The sequence below is a fragment of the Varanus komodoensis genome, unplaced genomic scaffold (genome assembly GCF_004798865.1).
Source record: "Varanus komodoensis strain SLA01 unplaced genomic scaffold, ASM479886v1 scaffold2, whole genome shotgun sequence".
NCBI classification, from domain to species: domain Eukaryota; kingdom Metazoa; phylum Chordata; class Lepidosauria; order Squamata; family Varanidae; genus Varanus; species Varanus komodoensis.
In genome coordinates, this window is record NW_025335568.1 from 52619632 (window position 1) to 52645848 (window position 26217).

The window sequence follows — 26217 nt, forward strand, 5'->3', positions numbered from 1 at the left end:
TAGCAAGGGGTCTGATGTATAAAATGTCAGGCTTTTACTGGAAAAAGCAAAGACAAAAATGAAAACACCCTATGTGCATCCTTTTTTCAGTCTCAAACATTAGATAACCTCTGCTTGACCCTCAGTATATAATTGAATACTTTGCTAACATTTTGCAGTACAGTATTAACAAAACAGGAATACTGTATAAACAGCATACATATTGCTCATCAAATAGATTACAATCCAGTCACCTGTCTCATTGATTTAGGTAAGAGATTGTGCTCCTCTCCCCTTATAATCAGTGGAACTTTAGTTGGATAGCTAGTTTATTTTAGAAGCAGGGTAGTGTGGTGGTTAGAGTGTTGGACTAGGGATCCCAGAGATTTGGGTTTTAGTCCCCACAGCCATAGAATCATAGAATAGTAGAGTTAGGGTCAGGGGGCCATCAGGTCCATCCCACTGCTCAGTGCAGGACTCCAAGTTAAACCATCCCATGAGGCTAACTGGGAGATTTCGGGCCAGTCACTCTCAGGGTTGTTCTTGTGAGGACAGAGTGGAGCTATGTAAGCCACCTTGAATTTATCACAAGAGGACAACAGTGATATCTATGTACATGGAATATAATAAATGCACATGCACATTGGTATGTCATGAGTGGAGCCGGCTGGAACCAGGGGTCAGACTAGGCCCCTTCTGACTCACTCTGTTTCTATGTTTTTGTTTCCAAACAATAGTAATGTATGCGTGGCAATTGTCTTTAATAACGCATATATTATAACCAGGAGTTGAGGAAATAAGAGAGACTTGATTTGCATTTCATGCTGCAATCCCTGGATTGTTTAAACTGCAAGCACTCTGCCTTGTGTGTGCATTTCATTCCTGCTTTCAGTTAACAGTCTAGGAACATCCTGTTCCTGGGTTGTTTCATAATATGCAGACCCAGAAATTCTAGGTTGTTTGTGGATTAAACAATTCAGAGAATGGATTCACACAATCACACAGAGAAAATAAACCTCCCCATGCATGCTGGTCTTGAGCCATCTAATGGGCATAATTGCCCTTGCTAGGTATGGGTACTTGTGACATCCAAACCATTCCCAAAGCCAGTAAGGCTTATTTTGCCTATATAAGAGTTAACAATTGCCCATGCTTTTTGTTGAGCTAACTGTAGCTTGTTTAACCCATAAACAAGCCAGAGTTTCCAAGCTGTCATGTCACAAAACAACTGAATCCTAGGTTAATTGAAAGCAGAAATTACCAGTCCACTGAAGGCAACATGCTCACCATTATTCTTGACCCCAACAGTTCCTAGCTAAAATAAGAATTGCCACGAAAACCAGATAGTTCCTAAGAACAAGGAAGCTCTTCAGACCTTAGGTATATACAAATCAGTACTTTGATAGCAAGTGTTCTTGTCTATCAGAAAAAGATACACATTTTAATGCCACTTTCCATTGACATTGATTAATGCTATAGTGATGCTGTGTTATGAACTTTCCTATGATTGCTTGCTTGCATCATTCTCACACTGGACTCCAAAAGTGGAGTCCTAACAGTGTAAACACAATCCTATACTAATAGGAAGCTCATTATAGGAGTGCTAATCCTTACTTAACCACAAAGTCACCATTGTCAGGTATTAGTAGTCTTGAAAAGTAAAGAATGGTTTACAGAAATACAAATGATATTATAGAATAAGGAGAAAAATGCATGAGGGGAAACCTCAAAACAACCTAATGAGGACTGAAGATTCACAGTAGTCACACACTGATGAGGGTCCACTAGGGAAAAAAACCCAAAAAACGCGGGGAGCAAGGAGCATAGAGTTAGGCAATATAAAAATATAATAAAAAATAATATCCAGGTGTAGCCCAAGACGTGCTGCTGCCTAAAGTGAAAGTCAAGATCCTATTCCTTCCTATGTACAAAAGAGAACTGGACTAGCAATTGATTCTTCCTTCAGTGTAGGTAACAGGCCAGCAAGCATCCACCTGAAGGCAACTAGCTAGGAAGCAGACAGCAGGATGCAGGGCACACAGGTCTTTTCTCTTGACACCTTCCTACTATACTCCCTTGCTGGCTAAGCCAGCTGCTTCACTCTCACTGATGGTAGGACGGCCCCCCAGAGTATAGTAGAAAATCGCATGACCGAATGGAAAATGATCATGAGTACTCCACACTAAATAAATAACAGCTAGTAGCGGGTGCATCATGCTGTTTAGCAATGTTCTGTTAGCGGACAATCCTCGCTACACAAGCAGAGGTAATGGAGCTTCTGACCTCCAGTCTCAGATGCGCGCGCTAAGCAAGAGGGCTCCATGAAACGTGCTCTCTGTACATGCTCAAAGAAAGGTCCTGTCATGTATCAGCACTGCATATACTCCTCGGACTGAAGCTAGGCAGCGAGTCTTGGAAGCAGCTTTGAAGCCCACAGCGCCCAGGAGGAGCCGAAGCCGCCTTCCCCCTGTTTCACCGGCAAGCTCGGACCCTGAGCCGCCTGGCAGGCAAGCAACAGGCTTGGCGGTTCAGAGCGACGACACGTCATCTCCTCGAAGGGCACAGAGTCCTCCTCGACAGGACGACTACAGCTCCCAGGACGCTTTGCGCGGCCCTTAAACCGGAGTCCCTTCCGCCCGGGCGGGGAAGGAACCGCGAGGGCGAATAGCCGGGCTCGGACCCGTCGGAGTAGAGGCGGGGTTGAGGGGAAGGTTGCCGAGCGGAAGCGGGCTCTCCTGGCAGCGAGGCCGGCTGGTCTTGGTTCCGGGTGTCACTTACTTGGCGACGGAGGAAGTGGGGAAGGAGTCGGACATCGGGGGAGGGGAGGAGAGAAGATGGCGTCGGGCTTGGAGTCGGAGATCCAGTCTATTGACAGGAGGTTGCTGGAATGTTCTGCAGAGCAGATTGCCCTGGTGAGGCCAGCCGCCGTCTCGGAAGGGGCTACCAGTGGACCATGGCGTAGGCGAGGGCGCGAAGAGCCGAGACGGGGGCAAGACGAGCTGCGAGGGGGACGTGTGGCGGGCGGATAAAGGCCAGGGGAGGAGGCGGGCCGGCGGTCAAGCGAAGGGCGGAGGTCGAGGACTGGACAGGTGTATCAGGGCCTGGCAGTAGGGGGTGCGTTGGAAAGGGACCAGCGGGAGTTCGACCGTCTGGCTTGCTGGTAGACCAAACAAGCGTAGAGAAAAAGCGGGGGCGGGCGGCTACCGGTGGGTGGGTTTTGAAGAGAGGTGAGTGCCGAGGAGTTGCAAGCGAATAATTAGTGGATCTGATTCCGCCGTATTGGAGCACGGAGGAGAAGGAAGATAACTAGTCAGGAAGGCTGAATTTCGGGGCAGGTGATAAGTAGATGGGAGGACTGTGTTTGAAAACAAGGAGGAGTATAATAAGGGGTCATCACGGATAAGGATCTCAGACGCACACAGCGTTCGGGAGACTACCTGGTGAGCAAAAGGGTGGGAAAAACTGGTTAGTTTGTGCTGACCCATTAAGACAAACCTACCTTCCTTTCTTAAGGACAAGTAGGTAATTTGGGTATATAGCATAGCAGTCTACAGTCTTTGGTGGTGGCTTTGTAAATTGATAAAGAAGGCTATTGTCCACAAGAAGTCACTGTGCAATAAACTTAATTGAGTCTTGAAAGAGCTGTGCTTTCCTTGTTTTAGTGCTGTGGTTGGCTAACATAGCACCTGCACTGGAACAGGTCAGGATCTGTCAAGAAAATTACTTTGTTATATCAGACAGGTTGTCCCTGTGAACATGGAAAAGAGGGCAAAAGATCTTTTGATGAGGCACCTTTGTGGTAGTAGGAATTGCATACTGTCTCAGCTAAGCAAAGATTGGGTTGTTGTAGTGACTGACAGGACAGACGTCATTTGAAAGAGAATGCAAGCCAACTGCAATTGCCAAAGTGACTGGAACAATGTTTCTTTTCACTTAAAGTTAAACAAATACTAATTGTTATTTTGGTTTGTTTGAGATATGTTTAATTAAATTTATAAACTACTCTGTCAGCCAGGTCTTCAGTGTCAATCTTCATGAATAGGATATTGTGGCTCACATTAAAATATCCCCCTTTTTTCTAATTTTGAACTCCTCTTAAATGTCAGGAGGTGTTCTTTCAAAATCTAATCTTCACAAGCTTCCAATGTCTTCAGAAACCCTGTTTCTGGGTATCACTGAGGTTATGGTTTGGCAATCTAGTAGTGAAGATGTTCAATTATTTCTTTCCCATTGGGGAATGTACTTTCTAGTTACCTCTTAATCAGACATTCTCTTAAAGCTGGTCATTTGACCCATGCCTGTTCAAGCTCTTAGAGCAGGGGTGCTCAAACATTTATAACGGGGACAGTTGGAAGGTGCCTGTGAGGGTGCACACTTGCTCGCAAGAAGATCCTTTTCTCTGAGCAAGTCCAAAATGAGCTCCTTATGAACAAGCTGGTGCCTTGTTACGTGCTCGCGCACAGCGAGGCCAACTCTCTATGGTGGGCTGGATCTGGCCCGTGGGCTGTAGTTTGAGGATCCATGTCTTAGAGGTTAGTTTGTAGGTAATTTAGACTAAATTCATTTGGTCTTTAACTGGGATGGAAGGACAGTTCCTTCCAGACAAATGAGTTGTTGGACCTACTATTCTCCTATGGCTGAATCACACTTTTGGGACATTCCAGAAGGCAAGGCAACCAAATAGACAAATGGTCAAACTCAAAAGCCTCAGTCCAGTATGAGTTCAGACTAAAGTAGGAGTGGTCAATATATTTTATTTATTTATTACATTTATATACCACTCCAATAGCTCAAAATGTTCTCTGGGTGGTTTACAAGCATTAAAACCCCAAGTCCTAACACTAAAATACCTATTAAAATGCAAAACTCTAAAAACAAGCAAGTGTTAAAGGGATAGAGTCAGGTAGGAGTCGAAGAATCAGGAGCATGGAGAATCAATCACAAGGCAAAGTACTAAGCACTGGCAGAAAAGGGACAAAGCTGTTCCAGCACTAGCTAAGTTGAAAATTAAGATTATTTAGCCAGAGTTTCCTGAGCCCACCCCAGGGTTCAGCTGCTATATATTGCAGGCCCTCTGGAAAAATTCCTACTCAGGAGGAGGGCCTTGCTTCTAGGGAGTCCTTTGTAATTGAGCATTTCTCGAAAGGAAGACTACCTCTTGAGGTCACAGTGCTCTTAGCCGCTTACCCAGCCTCCACCTCAGAGGGAGAACTTCCCTCCTCCTGCAAGGAAGGGCTATGCGATCTCCTCTGAGGTCCCAGGATCTGCCAGATCTCTGAACATGGGTGTTGTTTGTTTTTGGGAGCTCCAGCTCCTCCTCAGAGGAGGAAACCCCCAACTGAGGCATGACATCTACCACTTAAACAATTCTGTGTCATGTCAGAAGACTACTGAAATGTTGCATAATTGCAAGGCTGGTAAATAGATAAATGTGGCATTAGGTTTTGCCATCAAGTCTGCTTTTAATATAAGATAAATAAGGTGCCATAAGCTTGCTGCTACAACTTGAAAAGTTCTAACAGTCTCCCTAAAATATGTATAGATTTGAGTTTGATCTAAGCTCAGTAATATCCTCAGCACCTGCTAATCTGCATCTGTAGAACTGTATATTCTGCCACATGCAGACTTAGAACAAAATGTCCAGCCACTTGCAGGGCTGGAACCAAAGCAATTTGAAGCATTGTATTGTACTGATTGTGACAATTTCTAGCACGTTAAATAAACACTGTAATTTTTAATAGGTATACACTATGGAATCCTGTTTGTAATATGTAAAACTATCATTTTCATCTGTTTAGATGTTCATGCTTATAGGTGCCCTGTGGTTACTACCAGCTGCTTTAAAAAAAAAGGAACAAACAATATGTATATCTTTAAATATTGCACTCTTAAAACCAGCAATCAGAACAAAGGAAATTACATATACAATGGATTATCAGGTTGTAACTTACAACTGGTATGTTATCATCTGATATTAATTAATACTCACATTCAGGTTTTCTAATTTTACTGCAAATGTGGGCTTATCAAATTACAAACAAAGTTTAATGCCTCTTCTAAAAGGTAGATTTTATTATGATAAAAATGTTCAGATAGCATGGTGTTCATACAGTTAACAGCTGGTAAGATTACAATTACAGCATATAAGGAGGCCTTTTCAGTAATAGTACTTGCCCTCTGGAATACTCTCCCACATGTAGTTCAAGAATGAGAAAATGGGTGAAATTGAGAGGTTTCTAAAAGGTACACCTGTTTACCCTGCTTTCCCTAATATGTAACTGCATTGTTTTTTTAATTTTCTCTGTAATATTTTTAATGTATTTATTTTGAACTAGTTTTCTATTGTTTTTGCATATTTCGTATTTTGCATGTAAACAGCTTAGAAGGTGTGATATTGAGATACTCATAAGTAGTTTAAATAAACAAACACGAGGCTTAATTTTTCTGTGATAATTCATCCATCTCATAGTTGATCTTCCTCTTCTGTCTTTGGCTTTCCCTAGCATTATTGTCTTTTTCCAGTGAGCCTTGCCTTCTCATGATGTGCCCAAAGTACAGCAGATTCAATTTTGTCATTTTTGCTTCCAGGAAAAAATCCTGGCTTAAATTGATCTAGGACCCACTTGTTCATCTTGCTGCTGGCACAGGGTATTGAGAGAACTCTCCTCCAGCACTGTGTTTCAAATGCATCCATTTTCTGCCTGTCAGCTTTCTTCTGTATCTAACTTTCACATGCCTACATAGTGATCAGAAGTAGACTAGTGTAGATTATGTTGGTCTTGGTTTCCAATGAAACATCCTTATTCTTGATTATCTTTTCTAGTTCCTTCATTGTTGGTCTTTGAGCTCTCATTCTTCTTCCAAAGTTTTGGCTGCAGTCTCCACTTGAATTGATGACTGAGCAAAGGGATGTAAAAGCTTTCACCCTTTAATTCCTATATTGTTAACATTAGATTCATGTAATTGTTTTATAGTCATGGTTTTGTTTTCTTAATACATAACTGCAGTCCTGTTTTTGCACTTTCTTCTTTCATTTTCATCATCAGTCCTTTCAGTTCATAGTTGGTTTCTGCCAGGAATATGGTATCATCCACATACCTTAGAGATATATCACCTGTCAATTCTTCCTCCTATCTGAATTGGGCTTTCTTTATGCTATGTTCTGTGTTACAGATTTAATAGATAAGGATACAGAATACACTCTTGTCTGATGTCTTTGCCTGTAGGAAACCATTCTGTTTCTGTCCTATTCTGTCCTAACAGTAATTTCTTTTCTACAGTACTGGTTATTCATCGTGCCATTCAAATGCTGAGGCATGCCCTTTTCTTTCAGAATCATCCATAGCACCTTGTGATCCACAAAAGGTTTTATTATAGTCTGTAAACCATAGACTGATCATCCAAAATCCTTTGGTGTGCTTCGGGAACCAACATATATTCATAATATGTTCTTGAGTGACTTTTCCTTTTTGGAATCCAGCTTGAACATCATTGATTTCTCATTGCATATGGGGTAAAGTACTTGCTTGCAATGCCTTGACCACCACTTTCCTTGTATGAGAAATTAGTGCAGTGGGACAATGGTTGCTGCACTCTTTTGCATCTCCTTTCTTGGAGATGGAATTGTATATTGAACATTTCCAGTCTTTGGGCCATTGATTTGTTTTTCAATATTTGTTGGCATATTCATCCTAGGATTCTGACCAATTTAGTCTCTAGCTCGGAATTTCTCTTGGAATAATTGTTTTGGTAGCTTGTATGGTCCAGGTGCTGTATTCTTTCTAAGCAGTTTTTATTTTGCTCTGTAATATTGCTGGTTCGTCCTCACAGGATTGCTCTTTGAAGGAGTTTGCCATGTTTATATCTCTTCCATATAGTTCTTTCATATATTGTTTCCACCTTCTCTTTATTTTATCTTGCTCAGATAGTTTGTTTCCCTGATGGTCTTTCAACATTGCTAATCTAGGTTTGAATTACTCTCTGATTTCTTGGCTCTTCTAGAAGAGGTCTCTTGCTTTTCCTTTTTTTTTGCCCCTTCTGTTTCTTTGCGTTGGCCATTTTAATAGTTCTTTTTCTCTATGTGATAGTCATTGAAAGGTTGAAGCTAGGATTCTGACCCTGTTTCTGTCACCTTTTGCTTATCATTTATCCTTACCAATTGCAAGTGTTTCTTCTGTCATTCATCTTGACTTTTTCATTCTTTTGGTACAGGAATATGGTGTTCTTCCCTACCAAGGTCTCTGGTTTCAATACACATATTCTTTTTTAAAGTTCATGATCATTTGGATTCAGTAATGCAAATCTGTTTTTAGGTGGACTTTAAATTCCTCAGGAATATTATGTAAATTTTATTTGCCACTGTGCTTCTATTAGCAATCTTTCTCAACTTTATTCTAAATTTCAATATTAAGAGTTCATGGACACTGCTACAATCTGTGCTTGGACTTGTTTTGGCAGTGAGAATACAGCTTCTCCATTTATTTCTTCTAATTGCATCATCATTTTGGTTTATGTATTGGCCGTATGGTCATGTCCATGTGTACAGTTGTCTGGCAGGTTGCTTATGTAATTATTACAAACAGATTCACAATACAGCAGTGCCCATATCATTGACAACTTCTGCACATTGCGAAGCACAGTTAGCTTAAGTATCACTACCATTGCCTGTGGAAGATTCTCTGCCAGTGTTGCCTTCAATTACCACTGCTGTCCGGTTTTTATTTATTTATTTTATTTATTAAAACATTTTTATGCCGCCCCATTCGCCGAAGCCTCGGGGCGGCTTACAACAATAAATTAATATAAACATTAAAAATCCAAAAAATACAATATAAAATAAGCCGCCCTGGCCAGATAAAATCAGTTAATACTAACAGTTAAAATACCGCTTAAATAAAAAGGTTTTCGCCTGGCGCCGAAAAGCAAATAACGACGGCGCCAGGCGGACCTCTCTGGGAAGCGTGTTCCATAAGTTGGGCGCCACCGCAGAGAAAGCCCTCCTCCAAGTAGCCACCCTCCTAATTTCCTTCCCGGAGGGTTCCCGGAGAAGGGCCTCTCCCGCTGATCTCAAGGGGCGGCTGGGCATATATGGACGTAAGCGCTCCTTCAGGTAACCAGGACCCAAGCCGTTTAGGGCTTTATAGGTCATTACCAACACCTTGAATTGGGCCCGGACTTCAATGGGAAGCCAGTGAAGCTGACGGAGAACTGGAGTCATGTGACCATAATGCCCAGTCCCCGTCAACAGCCTGGCAGCTCTATTTTGAACCAACTGAAGTATCCGGACCATCTTCAAGGGTAGCCCCACGTAGAGCGCGTTACAGAAGTCAAGACGGGAAGTCACCAGTGCATGTGTCACTGTCGCCAGGCAGTCGTTCTCCAGGTAGGGGCGCAGCTGATGAATCAGCCGAAGCTGGAGGAAAGCGTTCCTCGCCACTGCTGTTACCTGAGCTTCCAATGAGAGCTCTGGGTCGAGGAGCACTCCCAAGCTGCGGACCTTGTCCCTAGGAGGGAGTGCAACCCCGTTCAGGGCAAGGTTGCTGCCATTCATCACTGTTCAAGTTCTCCATTTCCTCTGCTGATGTGACATGGGTGGTTACTCCTGAAGACTTTGGATGCCTCTTAGTCTGGTGTCTCCACTTTGGCTGTTCTGTCTTGGGTGACCTTGGTTGGGGACCAGCCTATTGAGAGAGTCTGGCCTCCTGGTGGCATTGTCCTTGGCTTTTCTGACACTCACAGACCCCTTCACCATGTTAAGGTGTTCTTTCAAGTAGGGAACTAGAAAATACAATAGTTGTAAGTGTAGATTTGATTAATAAAAATTATATAACTTTTATGACTCAAAAGTTTTAAATATATATGACTATCCTTATAGACAATTTGCTGAAGTAAGTCTTAAAATCATAAAATTACAAAGATATATGTCTAAAATATGTTTCTTGTCTAGGCATACAGGGCATGTTTACAGTATAGATAGCTACAAGGCAAACCTGAGTGTGTACTCAGAAGTAACACTTAAGACAGCCCATGCCTGCAGGGTGCCAGGAAACTGGTTTGGTCATTGAGGGTGGTGGAAATCATCTCATTGTCATGGTCAGATGACTTCTTGGTGAAGCTTGGTCTCACAGTGCTTGTCCCTCCATGCAGAGGCAGGGGACCCATTAAGATGATCTGCCAGTGGAGATTTATGGAATCTGTCAGATTCTTGAATGCACCGAAGGATTTTCCAATAGCCAGAGTTGGTTATTCTGTTGAGCTCCTCATTGCTCTGTGGAATGATGGGATGTGAAGAGTCACCAACCAAAGTGATTGAGTGCCCTCTTTGGTACTGTGGAATTCGGATGCTTCCTGGTTTATTGATGAGCACTGGGTGATGAAACAGTCTGGAAGATGACTGAAACCTCAGAGTCATCATGAGAATGCCCAAACAGATGCGAAAGTGCACACATCCTGTAGAGTGGTGAAGGTGGCAAAGCAGACATTCTTTGCTGTCTCTTGTGTCCTTGGTTTTTTCTTCCGCAGCTGAAATTCTTTTAAGTTTCCCCCTGCATGGCATTTAAACAGAGAGAGAGAGAGAGAATTTCCATGGACAGCAATGCATGCTTTGGACTCTGGGAAATAGACCGGAGGCCCATAGATCCAGGCCTTGCAGTGCCCCTGGGTTAACAGATCATTGCATTATTGTATGGTGCCTGTGACCCTGAAAGAGGCAGTGATACAACCACTCTGGAAAAAAATCCCTCCTTTGACCTAGAGTCTATGCCAGCGGTGGTTCAATCACAAGAACCCCCTTCATGCATAAGCTGCCTGAAAAGAGTGTTGGGGTTTCAGCTGCAGGTGTGTTTGAGTAGTACTGGTTCAGGCCTGAATTGGGAGCACAATTGGACTTGTTTGCCTGATTGCATAACCCCTTTTGCGGGGGGATGGCCAGGGAAGTGTACCTTTGTTTTTTTCTCAGTCATTGGACCACAGTATCCTCCTGGACTGTCTCTGTTGGGAGTTAATGGCACTCTTTTACACTGGTTCAGTTCTTAAAAGCATATCTGGAGACTTATCATTGGGTGGTAGTGCCTCAACCTTCTAGCAGCTGACTTGTGAGTTGTCCCAAGCCACAGTTTTGTCCCTACTTTTATTTAATATTTATATGAAGTTATTGGGAATGTCCTTAGGAGATCTGTGATAAGGTGTTACCCTTATGCTGCTGATACAAAGCTCTTTTTTCCTGTGACTATTCACATTCTGGCCACCCCACCCCCAATCCTTCAGTTGGTTGTGCACGCCCAGTTTGCCTGTGACTTGTATTTCTTGAATGACATTTCCACACACTCAATGCCACATGGTGGACTGCCTTGAAACTCATCACATATGCATGGAACTGGGGGCTATTGAGTAGAAAAAAGTCAACAGCTCATTGGACATACCTGAGACCCTGTGGACTATACTAAAAGTATCTTTCTTGATATTAGACATTGTAATTTATTTTAATCGTAAAAATACTGTTCCATGCAGGACAGCATTTCCATCATTCTGTTTTATTCTAAAGAAAGAAATTGGGTAAATATAAAATATTTTAATTTTGTAATAATATGTTTTTTCTTAAAGAAATGGCTGAAAGTATCTGATCTTCCTAAAGAGATATACAAGCACTTAGCCTACTATGTACCCAAGATTTACTGCACAGGACCTCATCCAGCTCCACAAAGAGAGGATATGCTGGCACAACATGTTTTGCTGGGCCCTTTGGAGTGGTACCTCTGTGGTGAAGATCCTACGTTTGGCTTCCAGAAACTTGAACAAGCAAACAAACCTTCACATCTTTGTGGCAGGGTTTTTAAAGTTGGAGAGCCTACATACTCTTGCAGGTAAGTAACTAGCCCTTTATTTTATTTATTTAACATTTCCTTGAGAATGCCTTTCTGGGTGAAACCCTCTTAAGGCAGCATAGATAATATTATAAAACAGAAAAATCAGTAAAAATAAGAAATAACAGCAACAAACAAAAAGATGCCAACAATTAAAATGAAAACAGCTAGCTCAGGAATACTGTTGAACTCACAAGTTCTTTAATAATAACATTATATGAGACATGTACAACTTGAGTCAAATGAATAGCTATCATACACAGTGTTATTGAGCACTTCTGGATTTTCTGTTCAGAATGATTGGTAAGTGGGTAAAATTGTCAATTATTTAATATATAAGCTATTAAAACGTAGATCAGTTTTGGATTTTTCATTTGCCTCAGCGTTGACCATAGAGCCGAAAAGACTATCAAATATTTATTCTACAATATTGGAATTCAGGCATTTATTTAAGAAGGAAAATTCTTTTATCCACACAAAAATTCTAACGTTGATAAGAGGCAACAAAGTTCACCCAGATTAGTTCAGGCTTTCTTTGGAAAAAGTGCAGAACCATATACTTCAAAAATCTGTTACCTGCTTAAGCATGAAATCGTACTCATAGGTTGTTAGTGTGATGTCCAAATCAGTATACTTTGCTTTGTTTAGAGGGTAAACAAGCCAGAATTTATCCAACAACAAATCATAGATGAATTCTATGTTATATAACTCAGAGCATCTTATGGCAAAAGCCTTTGAGTTGAACAATAGTAGGTGCTTAATTGAAAGTGGAAGTGTGAATCATGCCAGAAGCAGTGCATATGCTCTCACTTGCACCCACCAAGTTATTGATTAAATAACTCAAAATATAATGTTACGTTCTTTAGAAGGATTTAGTAAGGTAAATAGAATTCTTTAAAGGCTTAACAATTGAGCTATGCCTGTAGGGCTTACACGTATAGAGTCTGATAACAACATGAAGTGATAGGTGTCAGAATTGCCTGTTGCATATGTATTTCTTGAATCTGCAGCACTGCAGCAATTACACCTTGTCTGAACTTTCCCCACTGGGAGAGCTTTCCTAATAGTACTTACTGTGATGATGTGAAAGGTCATTCCTAGAATTCCTTAGCTTGCAATGTTATGCACACCGAAAACTGTTTGGTCAATAATCTTTTAAGAAGCCCAGTTGCCTTGCTTATTACTTTTGAATTCTTTGCTCTTTGAGGAAAAAATGCTGCCTAGACTTGAATTTAGCAACTTCCCCCAATAGATCAAGATGGGGTTGCAGCATTGCAAAAAGGGATGATGCCTCAAGAAGGTTGGCAGGATTGGCAAAAGAGGTTTTGTACTTGGTTTTAATTATTGTGAGACACCCAAATAGCTTTTGATAGCTTATATTTTACTCTAATATAAATATTTTCAGTTTTTAAAATAGTCTGAGGTGCAAAATTGTGGCATTCCACTTGCCAGCTTTAGGATAGTCACCCACATCTAATCAGTGGGATTTCTATCTGTATAGATGGCTTTGGATTGTGTCCCTTATATATTGTAAGATTTCTCTTGAACACTTGAAATGTTTATTTTGCTTTTTTATCTTTACATGTTTTTTGCTGTTTTTCCCCTGCAGGGATTGTGCAGTTGATCCTACTTGTGTGCTATGTATGGAATGTTTTCTGGGAAGTGTACACAGAGAGCATCGATACAGGGTTAGTAGGGTTATATATGCTTCTTGTAACGTCTTGTGTTTTATTCTGTATCTAATTTGTGACTCAGTCATAGTATATTTTATCACAGTCCCTTTTCCTTGCCTCTTCTTCTCCTGCCTGGAGAAAGAGCATTACTGTACATAGAAGTATATAGGCAGAACACTTAGGTTGCACTAAGGAGTCGTTATGGTTTGGGCACATTTTGTTGTTGTCATCTGCCATCACAGATGTTGTCTCCAGTTTATGAATGGATGCCCTCCAAAATGTCCTGTCCTTGACAGCCATGCTCAGCTCTTGATTAAAATTGGAGCTTGATTAAACCATTGGAGTTTTCTGAAACTCAAGTTTGATTTTGAGGTTCATAAACAAAAATGATAGGTGTGGTGCTGGTAGAAATGTTTAATGAATTTAATAGCAGACAATGAGTGAACATGTCAACCAGATCACAGATCACTCAGTACTGTAATTTAAAAATTTAACAATGACATATTTCTTTTAGTGCTTTTAACCCTGAAGTCATGGTGCGCCAAAGGCTGAAATTAACTAATCAGCCCGACAGTTTGCAGTACACAGCTGGATGATCATGCTGAAGTGTGGCACATACACCCTGCATTTTGAATATGCAGCCTCTAGTTGGGACACCTGTTGTGGGACTTGGTCACCATGGGTTAGCTGAGAATTAAACAACCCTTGCATAACCCTATTATGCACCCAACATGCTTTCTGGATCATCATAGCTTAAATAAATGTGAACTGCGTCAGTATTTAGCAACATAAATGAGCAGGGATCTTCCCATTAAGGTTGAATGTGGTATCCATGTATTCCGTTTTGCTAGCCAGCTGTGAAATCAAGTCCCATTAGATAGTGCAACAATATTGCATGCATTTAACAACATACACTTAATTCAGCTGCAATCCTGTATATACCTCCCGGTCAGTAAATCGCATTCTAACAAGGTATTTACCTGAGCAGACATGTATAGGATTATATTGTAAAGCTCTATGTATAATAAAATTTTTCTTGCTTTTAACCTGAGATTAACTTCAAAGCTTCTTTTAGGGTTTAAAAAATAGTTTTGAGGCTTTTATTACTCTATGCTAGTCTTCCCCAAACACTCATACTCCAGAAATCTTAGGCAGTTATTTCCATCAGTTCCAGTCAATGATCTTGCTGGCTGAATATGATGGGAGATGTAGTCCTACACCATTGGAGATATTACTGTTTCTCATACAACCACAAAATGAGGAGGAGACATGGAATTAGGTCAGTAATGTGATTATTAAGAATTTTTGACTAAGATACCTTCTTACAAAGATAAGGAAGAATGATGAGTTTTTCAAGGAAAAGTACTGTGGTATATTTTTATTTATTTTTTATTTATTTTTCGATTTATATCCTGCCTTTTTCCTCAAAGGGCTCAAGGCAGCTTACATCATTCTCCTCCTCCATCTTATCCCCACAACAACCCTGTGAGGTAGGTTGGGCTGAGAGTCTGTGACTGGCCCAAAGTCACCCAGTTGGCTCCATGGCTGAGCAGGGACTAGAACCCAAATCGTCTGAGGCCCAGTCCCGTGCTCTTAACCACTACACCACAATGGCTCTCATCTTAAAGAGTAAATGCTACTGTAGCATGAGTTTTCAGAAGCTATAGCTTACTTTCCATTTTAATCCATTCTGGGTCCCTGAAAGTCTCTATGTCAGGTATGATTTTTTAAAAAATTAGCTTTCATGGTGAAAACAGATTATTGTCCTTTAGTGATTATCATTTTTGCTCCAACAACTTGCATGGTCAATGATCTACATGTAACTCAGTTATGAACAGATGTTGCTATACTCTTAGTGACTGCCTAGTGAGGAAATTCAGAACTTGTCAAGATAAAAAAGTTATTCTACATGTATTGTCACAATGTAACACTGAAGCCCAAAACATTTTAACCAATAAATGAATTAGTAAAAGTTTCTATTCAAGGAGGGATAGATTGGAGAAATTGGCACAAAGTAAAACACTGCCTGAGTTCCCTCAATTCTTAACTACGTATTTCATTTGTAAAGTTGCAATCCTGCATATGCCGTTGCCTGAGATTAAGTCCCATTGAACATAGTGGTTGCCTCTGAGTAAGATTATGCACTGGGTTGCACTATCAGACACCAGTCCTAAACATACTTGCTTGGGAGTAAGCTTTGCCGAGTTCCGTTATACTTACTTCTGAGTAAACATCTATAGATTCAGCTTATAAAGCACATTGGACATTTTTAAATGAAAGTTGTTCTTCAGCTAACTGGAATGGAAGACTTAGCCTTTAATTATAAATGCAAACAATCTTATGAAATTTTTCCATTTAAACAACTAATCTGGAGTAGAAAGTAGGAAGACAATGAGGGAAGTATTCAGCATCTGTCTGATTCTTCTCTTACTCTCAGTTCTATTTATTTATTTTAGTCTCTTGCAGCATACTCTAATTCACTGTCTCAATGTTGCGCTCGTGCTCTCTCTCTCTCTCTCTCTCCCTCCCTCCCTCCCTCCCTCCCTCCCTCCCTGCAGCAATTAGGTTTTCAGAAAGGGCCTTCTGTTGCTGGTAGTGTGATATCTGCATACATTCTTGTTGTCTCTGCTGCACTAGGTACCAAAAAGGAGATCTGAGGTGCAGGCCCACAGGACTAAAAATGAAAAGCTATTTTACATAAGTTTTAATGTGTGCATATGTTTAATGGAGTCTGTTTCCTAAGGACAGCTGTTTGTAAAATTACATGTATGGACAAGGGAGGAGAGGGCATCTGATTTCGGGGGGAAAAGCTCCAACAAAGATTCAAGATGTGGGGAGTAGCTGCAGTTGACATACATGTGGGCAAAAAGCCAGTAAATTGAAGGGGATTAGATACCCTGAACGTTATTAGGGCTTGTTTACCTTTGAGTGCCAGTGGACAGCAGGTAGTGGGACAGAAGGCTTCCTGGAGTTTCAGGAATCTCAATGAAAGATTTGGGGTTCCTTTGTGCTTTTCCGTCTGTGTGTTTCCCTCTAACACTGACTTTGCCACTGAGTGTAGGTTTGGGTTCTGACGTGTTGCGCAAAACTGTTAGCATAGTCATTTATGCAGATTCGTACACACTATGAATTTCTGAGTTGTGAAGTCTTTTTCACCACTTTACGAATTGTCTAGTCTGTTTCTCTTACTTTCCAGATTATCAGGCTTTGGATAGAAACATAACAAATCCAGATTTCCTTGTGATCAATATGCTTTTTAAATCCTTTAGATGACAACATCTGGTGGAGGAGGTTTCTGTGACTGTGGTGACACTGAAGCTTGGAAAGAAGGCCCTTACTGCCAAAAGCATGAGCATAACATTTCGGAGAATGAGGAGGAGGAGGTAACAAAATTCAAAATTATACTGTGTTGATGCTGAGGAAACAGGGCTGGATGCAGAGTCAGTTTTAAGACCCCACTTTTTAAGTCTATCCATGCCACCAAAGAATGCCATCTTCACTTTGTCCTATATGGACAGAGTTTGCTGTTGAAGTAAGAAGACTGTACCAAATTTATTATGTTAATTGAGTGTGATTTTTCTTTTTGCATTCATAATTTAAGAAGCTTTGATGTAACTATGGAAAGACTCAATAAATCCCTTTTGGAAAGAGGTCCAGACAAAAATCAACATGTGTTAGATAGAACACTAGAAATAGAAGATAAAAATGCAGTAATAAGAGCGTACACTTGTTGAGTGCAAGCTAGAGAAGAGCCAGGGAGAATGGTTTGCAAGACCCTTTTTGGTTGCCAAGTGCCTACTCCTTCAGCACTGCTATGTCTCTAGATATGGCTCCACTTGAAAACAAATACTATATGGGTAGTACAGTCCAGTGTGGATACCCATAGTCTTCCAAATTCAGATGATTACAGTCATCCCATGGAGGACAGAAGGACTGTAGAGATGAAAGTCACCTCTGCTTTTCTCCTGTCTTGCAAAAGACATAGCCTTAGATGGGCAAAACTGTCTTTTGCTTTAGCATGTGAGGAGAGGAGGCTGCTGCTCCATATGGTGGCAGACCCTGGTTTCTCCTTGCCCTGCTTTTTATTCCCCAAACCCTGTTTCTGAGGCTGTTTTATCTGTCCTGGTTGCAAAGGTGAAGAGAGTGTGCACTGACTTGAGCGCAGTTTCCCAGACGAGCTGGGACCACAGAGTCTGGCAATGTGGGAGGAATCTGGTTTGGGGGTTGAAATCTGTCAGATTTCCTCATCTTGGCTCCCTGGACTCTGGCCCACTTTCTGTCTTTCCTAACTCTCCCTTGTGCCAATGGTTCACATGGGTGTCTGGTAGGGAGTGAATCCAAGAAAGTTGATGAGTCCTGCTTAATGCACACTCTGCCTATGTACCTGCTGTGCAAGTGAAGTTGTGCTTCTGTACATGTGACTTGTGGGCCTTGTATACTTCTGGAAGAATTACATGCTCTGCACAAAGAGGTCAATAGCATTCCCAAGTGTTCATGGACTTGATCTCGGCTCAGTTCACTTCCTGGACAGGACCAAGCACGGGAAGGAAGTCCAATGAGAGCAAGAGAGCCAGATGCTGGCCTGATCTTTGCATCCCTACTAGGTGCTCCTTTATCCATCTAGACAGTGTCTAGCAGCCATAAGATTGCGGCCTAGCTTACAGAATGAGGACCACCTCCAGAAAGTTAGGTATGAGTTTCTGGAATTGAAATGGATCATGACTACCAGCATCTTATACAAAAATGGCTTCCTCTATTTTCTTGCTTTTCCACTATTCTCTTTTAATTTTTCAAAAAATTATTTATTTATTTAAAACATGTTTATGCCGCCCCCATTGCAACAAAGCCTCGGGGCGGCTCACAACAAAAACAAAATACATAAATATAACCATTAAACAGTAAAAATATTAAAACCTGGTGCATCTCAGCTTAAAAGATTTAAAATCCTATAAATACAAATAAATTAACAATTAAAATGAGTTTTAAATAAAAGGGTCTTTAAATCTTATTTATTTAACGATTCTTATTATTTAATAAGATTTAAATTTTATTTATATTCTGCCATTTGTATAATACCAATTGATGTTAGGGAATGGGCAAGGGAGGAGATGAAAAGGAAAATTGAGTTAATAGTGTATTAAAAATAGAATTATTGAAAAACTATAATCAAATATTGAGATACATTATTAGACAATAAACAATCAAAATAACTCTGGTTGAATCTTGCCAAAATTCAGACTCCTAAACTAGTATAATTAACTATGTTCTTTTAGCTTCTTTCAAAATATGAAATAAGCTAGATTATGTGATTTCAATCTTATATTTTTCTCTCATTCCATTCTAGGATCCTCTGGTACATTTGTCAGAAGAAATGATAGCAAAAGTTTATAATGTTTTTGCTATCATGTTTCAATATGCCGTAGATGTATTAACATGGGAAAAAGAAAACGAACTGCCACCAGGTTTAGAGATGGTGTAAGTAGGATAGTTACTTTAAACTTTCAAGACTGTTATAGATTTTCCTGTAATTCCAGCATAATTCACATCATAACCTTGTATGCTGTCCAAAAACCCTCAACTCTAACCAAAATAAATGTGGCATGCATTTAATTGTGTACTTTACCACCCATTAATTTCAATAGAATTTAGGTATGCATAGTTTCCTCTAGGTTGTACTTGAATTATGTATTAGGTTGCAGTCATAAGCACACTTTAATATAAATGCTATTTAGTTCAGCGGGACTTGACTAGAAATGATTAGGATGACTCTCAGATGTTGAAAGGGAACAGCATTTTTAAATTTCTAGTTTTGTTCATCCTTTATAAGGAATCTTTTGAATTATAGTTCTCATTGAAATACCTTTTTATGACTAGTATGTGACCTCTGGTCTGAAGTAACCAATTTTAGACCAGTACTCTGATTGGCCTATTAGCATAGTGTGGGAAATTTATACAGTATTGAAACATAGTGAAATATACTTTGCTTATTTGCTTTCCAGAGGCATCTTGTAGACCACTGTTAGAAACAGGACTGAATGGAGCTTTGATAAGTGTAAATGTTCTGTGATACTCTAAGTTCTGGAACTTACAGGATTATGTTAAGCCTACAGGTCTTATGGTAGAAAGATATGAAGAAAGTTGCAGATGACCTGTCTAGAAAAATAGCCAATAAAAAAATATAGCAACAATGATGGGGATCTAGCATGTTTTGTAGAGTTAATGTATAACATAATGTATGGTACTAAGACTTAGTCACAACAATTCACACTTTTGTTATGTAATCATTATAGTGGTTTCAGTAAATCATACTAAAGTGCTAGAAGGAACTTGATTGGTTTAAATTACTACATTTATGATTTTTAATATTGCCTTCACAGCAAGAAGAATGATATTTACTACTGTATGCTTTTTAATGATGAAGTTCACACGTATGAACAGGTTATTTATACATTGCAAAAAGCTGTCAATTGTACACAAAAGGAGGCCATTGGTTTTGCAACAACTGTAGACCGAGATGTAAGTAATCTTTTTAGACTTTTGTTACAGTTGTGGATAAAGATTATTAAGTATAGTGAATTTTAAGAGGAGTTAGCTCTTTTGTAGTTCCTTCATTCCCGCTGGCTGATCATAAAGTGTTTAAAGGAGCAGAGAAGGCAAGGCAATTTCTGAACAGTGCTGGAATGTAGTTCACTGCTTAATTATTCCTGTAATCTGGCCCTCTTATTATTTCTCAAGAAAATGGAATACATTTGATTTTGTCTTCCCTGTCATCCCTTTTCAAATCATGCTATGGAACTTGGGACATCATCTTACTGGATGCCTTCCCAGGCTGAGATTTTTTGGCAGTACATTGTCAGGCTCCTCACCACCGCTGTCACCTGCGCCTCCAGGGACAGTTCTGGGCCAAGGAGCACTCCCAAGCTGTGGGCCCTGTCCTTTAGAGGGAGTGCAGCCCCATCCAAGACAGGGCCAAGATCACTTACCTGAACACCTGAACTGCCTACCAACAGGACCTCCATCTTAACTGGATTGAGTCTCAGTTTATTGGCTCTCATCCAGCCCATTACCTTGGCCAGGCTGCTGCCTCACCTGCATTAGATGTAACCGAGAGGTAGAGCTGGGTGTCATCAGCATACTGTGGACTCCGCAGCCCAAACCTCCTGATGACCTCTCCCAGAGATTTCATGTAGATGTTAAAAAGCATGGGGAGCGAGATAGAACCCTGTGGTGCTCCATGGCAAAGTTGCCGTGGCACAGAGCTATAGTGGGATATAAAATAATAAATAAAGCTTCAGTTTTCACAGGATGGAAGCCCCTCAATCACAAAAGTACTTTTTGAGGCTGTAAATTAAACAAAATGGTAGTGAACAAAAAAGGGTATCAATCAGAGTTGGTATGTTGTCAGATTTGTGACTGAGAACAACTCATGGAGACCTCCGTCAGGTGCATAGTAGATTGTTCAATGAACCACCAACTCACTGTGCCTTATTTATAGGGCAATTTAGTATGTATGAACCTACTAATTATCTCATTGTACTATCTGCACCCTGCTTCACAAATGGGACTTAGTGAAGTGAAAAGTAGATACTGAAAGTTGCAATGCATATTGAAATTACACATTGCATGTATTCGCTCATCCTGCCAACCTATTCTGGGAATAAATCAGAGTGGCTTGGCTGTTTCCCAAGCAACCCCTAGTACACCCAAAAGCCGGTCAGACTCACAGTGGGTTGTTTGCCCCTTCCCTTGCCACTGGTCCTCCCATGGGTATCCTGGAGACACACTAGCAAAACTGCTTTATCTCTCCATTCCCCCTGCAACTGCAAGCTATTCTCAGTTCAACATGACTTTTTTCCCTGTTTACCCCTTTTTTCTCTCCCCGGAAATGCCAGCTTTACAACTAGTTTTCAGGATTCCTAATTTGACAGCTCCTTTAAAGTGCTCAAGCAGTTTGTTGCTGTTAGACCACTTTTTAAAAATGTGAGAAAATAGGTTTAGGAAGAGGTTTTTGGTTGCCGTTTTGCACTGTGAATTCTTCCTGCCAAGGTAAGGGAGGTGCCAGTCCTGAACATTGCATCAAAGAGGCTTCAGTTAATTATTTCCCCCTTTAGTTTCTCTTGACAGCTGTACAAAGGTGAGCTGTCAAGCAAAACTAACAATGTGAGTAATCCATGTGATTTATACTCCCTTGTTTTGTTCCCCATGATGGTTCTCAGGGTGGAGAATATTTTGCACTTTCTTCAAAAATGGCTCACAATCAGGGCATGGATGGTGGTTAAACCAGTACCAGATGTCTCCACTATGGTACTTATGCGTTTTCCCACTTTCCGATGCATTTAAATGCTCAGAAAAGGGAGGAAAATGTGGAAGACCCTGAGAAATATCAGGTCCGTATTTAAACCATAGAGGATTTCTCTGCAAAGAGGGGGATCACTCCCTTGTGCATTTTTTTTTTTTTTTGCATTTTTGAAGATCTTCCTGTAGCTTTGTTTTGTGCTTCACAATTCATCACTTGACAGCTTTATAGTGAAACTAAAGTAATATGTTTGAAACCTGGCTTTGTTGCTGTTCTTGAATGTTGCCTGCTTTGACACCAGGCATTTAGCAAGACATTGACCAGCCAAGGCTTCACATTTTAGGTAGTCAGATTTACACACATGTTTATCAGTGAAATACTACCCTATACATGCATTAACTAAAACATTTGTGTACATTTCTGGTGTAAAGAATGCTACTCCACTGTGCTGCTTGGTCACTTTGGAGGGGATGTCACTAAATCTCACTTTGGAGACCACATGAAGTAATATTCATTAAAAAGGAGTACAGGTGTGGCCACAAAAGGAGTCATTATCTGAGGGGGAAGTGGAGATGTTATTGGGTGAGGACCAAGGGTTCCTAGAAGGGCTCATGGTGAGCCTCTTCATCTGCCAGGTACACTCTCTTTCTCTTAAGGGGATCTGTGTTCCTTATGACATATTTCCAAATTCTTGAAGGATTGCATAGTTTTGTTCACTTTTTTACTTATGATCTTTGCTACATTTATAACATATGTGACAGAAATGCCAAAATGTATGTAAAACTGTAGTTTCTGTTGTAAATGTAAAATTCTACTGCTTGGATAAGCTGGATTTATGACATTTCATTTTAGGGTATAAAATGAATACAAAGTGTAACTAGTTAGTTATGTAATATGTGTTATTAGCATAAATCAGCATTGATATTCTACAGTAGAAGTAATTTAGAGTAGAATGGGCACTTTTTTCTGGTTTGGGCCATAATCCTATGTATGTTGAAGCAGGAAAAAGTCCTGCAATTTCCTGCATTCCCTAGCCAACATTTTTTATCATTCATTATGCTATTAAAATATAGTATTTAAAGTTTTGGTTAAATTTTTAATGAATTGATAATAGACATGCAACTTTTCAACAGGGGCGCAGGTCAGTTCGCTATGGAGACTTCCAATACTGTGATCTAGCCAAATCAGTAATAGTGGTGAGTTACATTGCTTCCTTTCCTTTAACTGTCAGGGAGCAGTCCTATGCATGTTTAGTCAGAAAACAGTCCTACAACTCCCAGCAATCTACACGTTCATAGAATTGCAGCCTTAATAAATGGTTATTTCAAAATTACTGTAGCAGTATATTTGTGCACTGTTTAGGATGATGATTGAAATGTCAAGAGTGTATTTCTAATAGGTTAGTATCATGCCTCTAGGCTACTTGTCTGATTCCTGTTCTTCAAAACCTAAACATTGGTACATTCTACTTTCAAAGAGTGATCTGTATAGACGTAACCTCCAGGAATGGATTATCGTAATGTATGTTTAAAGGAAGTACTACTTCACACAGTGTATAGTTAATCTAAGGATTTTGCTGCCACAAAAAGTACCAGTATGCACCAGCTTGGCTGGCTTTGAACTCATGATGGATAAAGCTATCAGTGGCTATTAGTCATGATGACTGCTGTTAGTAATAAAAGCACTATTCCTCTGCATACCAGTTCCTCAGGAGTATCGGTAGGAAGGTGCTGTTGTACCCATGTCCCGCTTCTGGGATGCCTAACGGCATCTGATTGGCCATGCTGTTAACAGAATACTGGACTGGATGGATGGATCTTTGGTCTGGTTCAGCACAGCTCTTCTTACTTTCTTATGCTTGTCTCTGAAGACTATCCATAGGCTGCATTTCATTTAAAATATAGCTGTAGACTGTTAACTCCCCAAATGGGAGTTGGATGCTCCCCCCCACCCCACTTTCTAAACACTCATAGGCATAGGATTGCACATAGTGCTGTAATAGCTACATTTCAGGCACAATTCAAGGTACTGCTGCTTAACTTCAGACTCTTATACTTCATGGGACTGGGCTACCACAGATCACCTATTTCATCTGCCTGCTTGCACCTTAAGATATTTGGAGGGTCTGCTATTTGAAGTGACGTGAGTGGAGGTACAAGGAATCTACTTAAAATATGTTTTATAGAAATTTTGTCTGGTGGTGCCCCAGTTATAGAATGTTTGCCCCTGGAAAATTCATTTAGTACCTACTCTATTATTCCTTGGTGTCTGGAGAACCCCATTGTAATAGTTTTTGTCCCTTTGAAACTGTTTTTATGTAAGATTAACATCTTTTAGTATTGCACGTTGTTGTTTTTAATATTTGTCAGTTATCAGTACAAGCCTTTCTTTGAAGGACACAGTGCAGGTTTAATAATGAATGGATTGGATTCAGGCTTAGCCATACATTGAGTAGATCCACTGAAATCAGTGGAACTTGAATTAGTCATGACCACTTAAGTTCTGTCTATTTAAATGGGTCTACTCTATTCAGTCAGGATTCAGTCCACTGAATATATAAATGAAACCGATTGGGAACCACCTCCTTGAAAAGTGGAATATAAATGAGTAAAATACATAAAATAAATGAGCCTTCAGATTCTTGCAGTGTACTACAGATCACCCTGAAGTATGGGATATTTATAATTTAAGACCTTGGCAATTTCATTGAGGCCTTGCTCTCAGTAAGGAAGAATAAGATTGGTGTATAAAGTGTGTAACTTTGGATAATGTACTAGGTTGCAATCTTAAATTTGTCTGTTAGAATCTAAAGTCAAGAGGAACAAATGAACCTGCCTAAGATATTGAACCTACTTAAATTGTCCTGAAGTATGTTCACCCTGCACGTTGCAAAGAGAATTGAAATTTTACAATTGCTGCATAAAACATTGTAGGACTATAGCATTAGATTATTGGGAAAGTGTGAATAAATTCAAAATCTATTTTCTTTGGGTTTGTTTAATGTCTTAATTGTACCTGACTTTTTTGTGATCTGGCAAAATGTATTAACAGCTTCTATCCCTTCCCCTGTCCCTTCTCCTCCTTCTGCTTCCTTTCTTAAGAGAAACACCAGTCGCCAGACTAAGCCACTGAAGGTTCAAGTTATGCATTCATCAGTTGTTGCCCATCAGAGCTTTGGTTTGAAGGTTCTGACTTGGCTAGGCAATATTATTGGATATTCAGGTACTGGAATTTAAAATGTGACATGGGTGTGAGGGAAAATGTCTTATTCAAAACTAGAAAACTACCTCTTTCTGGGGACCAAATGCTAAATTGGCAGGCACAAAGGCATTTTTTTTTCTTCCACAATCATATTCAACATATTCATAGAGTACATTTGTGCGCTACGTTGAGCCACCCAGTGAATGAGCTGAGATGGGCTGATAGTTTGCTGAACAACCCATGGTACATCCAATACATAATCAGGGTTACCATGGGCTGTCTCCCCCTTCTTCCCCCTCAAATCTCTAAGCAGCACCAGCATCTATCCCAGTGTCCCTTGTAGCAGAAACTCCTTTCTTTCCTTATCTGTGCTCTGATCTCTGCCACCTTTCATTTGCTGCCAGTTTTTGTTTTTTGTTTTGAACCTCAAAACAGCTGAAGTTATATTTTTAATAGTTTGGCCTTTGAAAATTGAGCAGTTATGTTCATAGATAGATATTATCTTGGTCTTTCACAAGTGTGCGTCTATGAATCCCTGATATATGTAGTCATGCCTGGCCAGTTTCTTTGTTTCTAAGACTAAGGGGGGAGATACTGCCCCTTCCCCTTTGGTGCACATGTTTTGGGCTTTTCCTCGCATTGTCTTTGTTTTTGAGTTGTACCACCTAGTCCCCTCTCTCTCTTACTGTTAATGTTCTCATATCGTTTACAACTAAGTGCAAATTGGTCAATTCTCATATCAGCCAGCTCATATCAGATAACCATCCTGTGAAAGGCCAAGCAAAAATAAGAATAGAAAAATCACAATCCCAATTGCACATATTTGAGACTTCAAAATATAAGTCTAAAAACTTTGGGAACAAGTAACGGTCTGTTCAAGGTCCCATTTTGGCATCAGTGGAAGGGCAGTTATTGGTGAGAGCATGAAAACAAATAGCATGAACTTTTTTTTGCTGCTCTTGCTGGCCAGCTCTGTAGACAGTCGCAGAAACCCACAATAAAATCAGTCTCTTGGATTTGGCAAACATGACAGCCCTACAACATTTTATGGGTTCTCACAGAACTAATAAGCTACCCAAATTTGAGAAAATGCTCCAGATTCAGATGACATGACAGCCCTCCATAGCTAGCTGCCCATGGTTTTGACACGTGTGCCTACTACAAACCTCCTACGAAGGCCCATTTTTCTCAGGGCATGAGGGCCAAA

At 40.3% G+C, this 26217-nt stretch overlaps 1 protein-coding gene across 4 annotated transcripts in view; it reads left to right on the top strand.

Moving 5' to 3' along the window:
- The first annotated feature begins 2538 nt into the window (after window positions 1–2538).
- The window catches only part of UBR2 (ubiquitin protein ligase E3 component n-recognin 2), a 68524-nt gene continuing 44845 nt past the window's right edge, over window positions 2539–26217 (top strand). Inside the window, exons 1-8 of one of the 4 annotated variants that reach the window (XM_044429695.1) lie at window positions 2539–2891; window positions 11581–11840; window positions 13450–13528; window positions 16783–16896; window positions 18858–18988; window positions 19891–20029; window positions 22943–23005; window positions 24911–25031. In XM_044429695.1, coding sequence (XP_044285630.1) covers window positions 2814–2891; window positions 11581–11840; window positions 13450–13528; window positions 16783–16896; window positions 18858–18988; window positions 19891–20029; window positions 22943–23005; window positions 24911–25031 — 985 coding nt within the window. In that variant the 5' untranslated portion in view covers window positions 2539–2813. Of the gene's footprint in view, window positions 2892–11580; window positions 11841–13449; window positions 13529–16782; window positions 16897–18857; window positions 18989–19890; window positions 20030–21990; window positions 22445–22942; window positions 23006–24910; window positions 25032–26217 lie in introns of those variants that run through there. The other 3 variants (XM_044429693.1, XM_044429692.1, XM_044429694.1) reach the window with 3 other exon arrangements.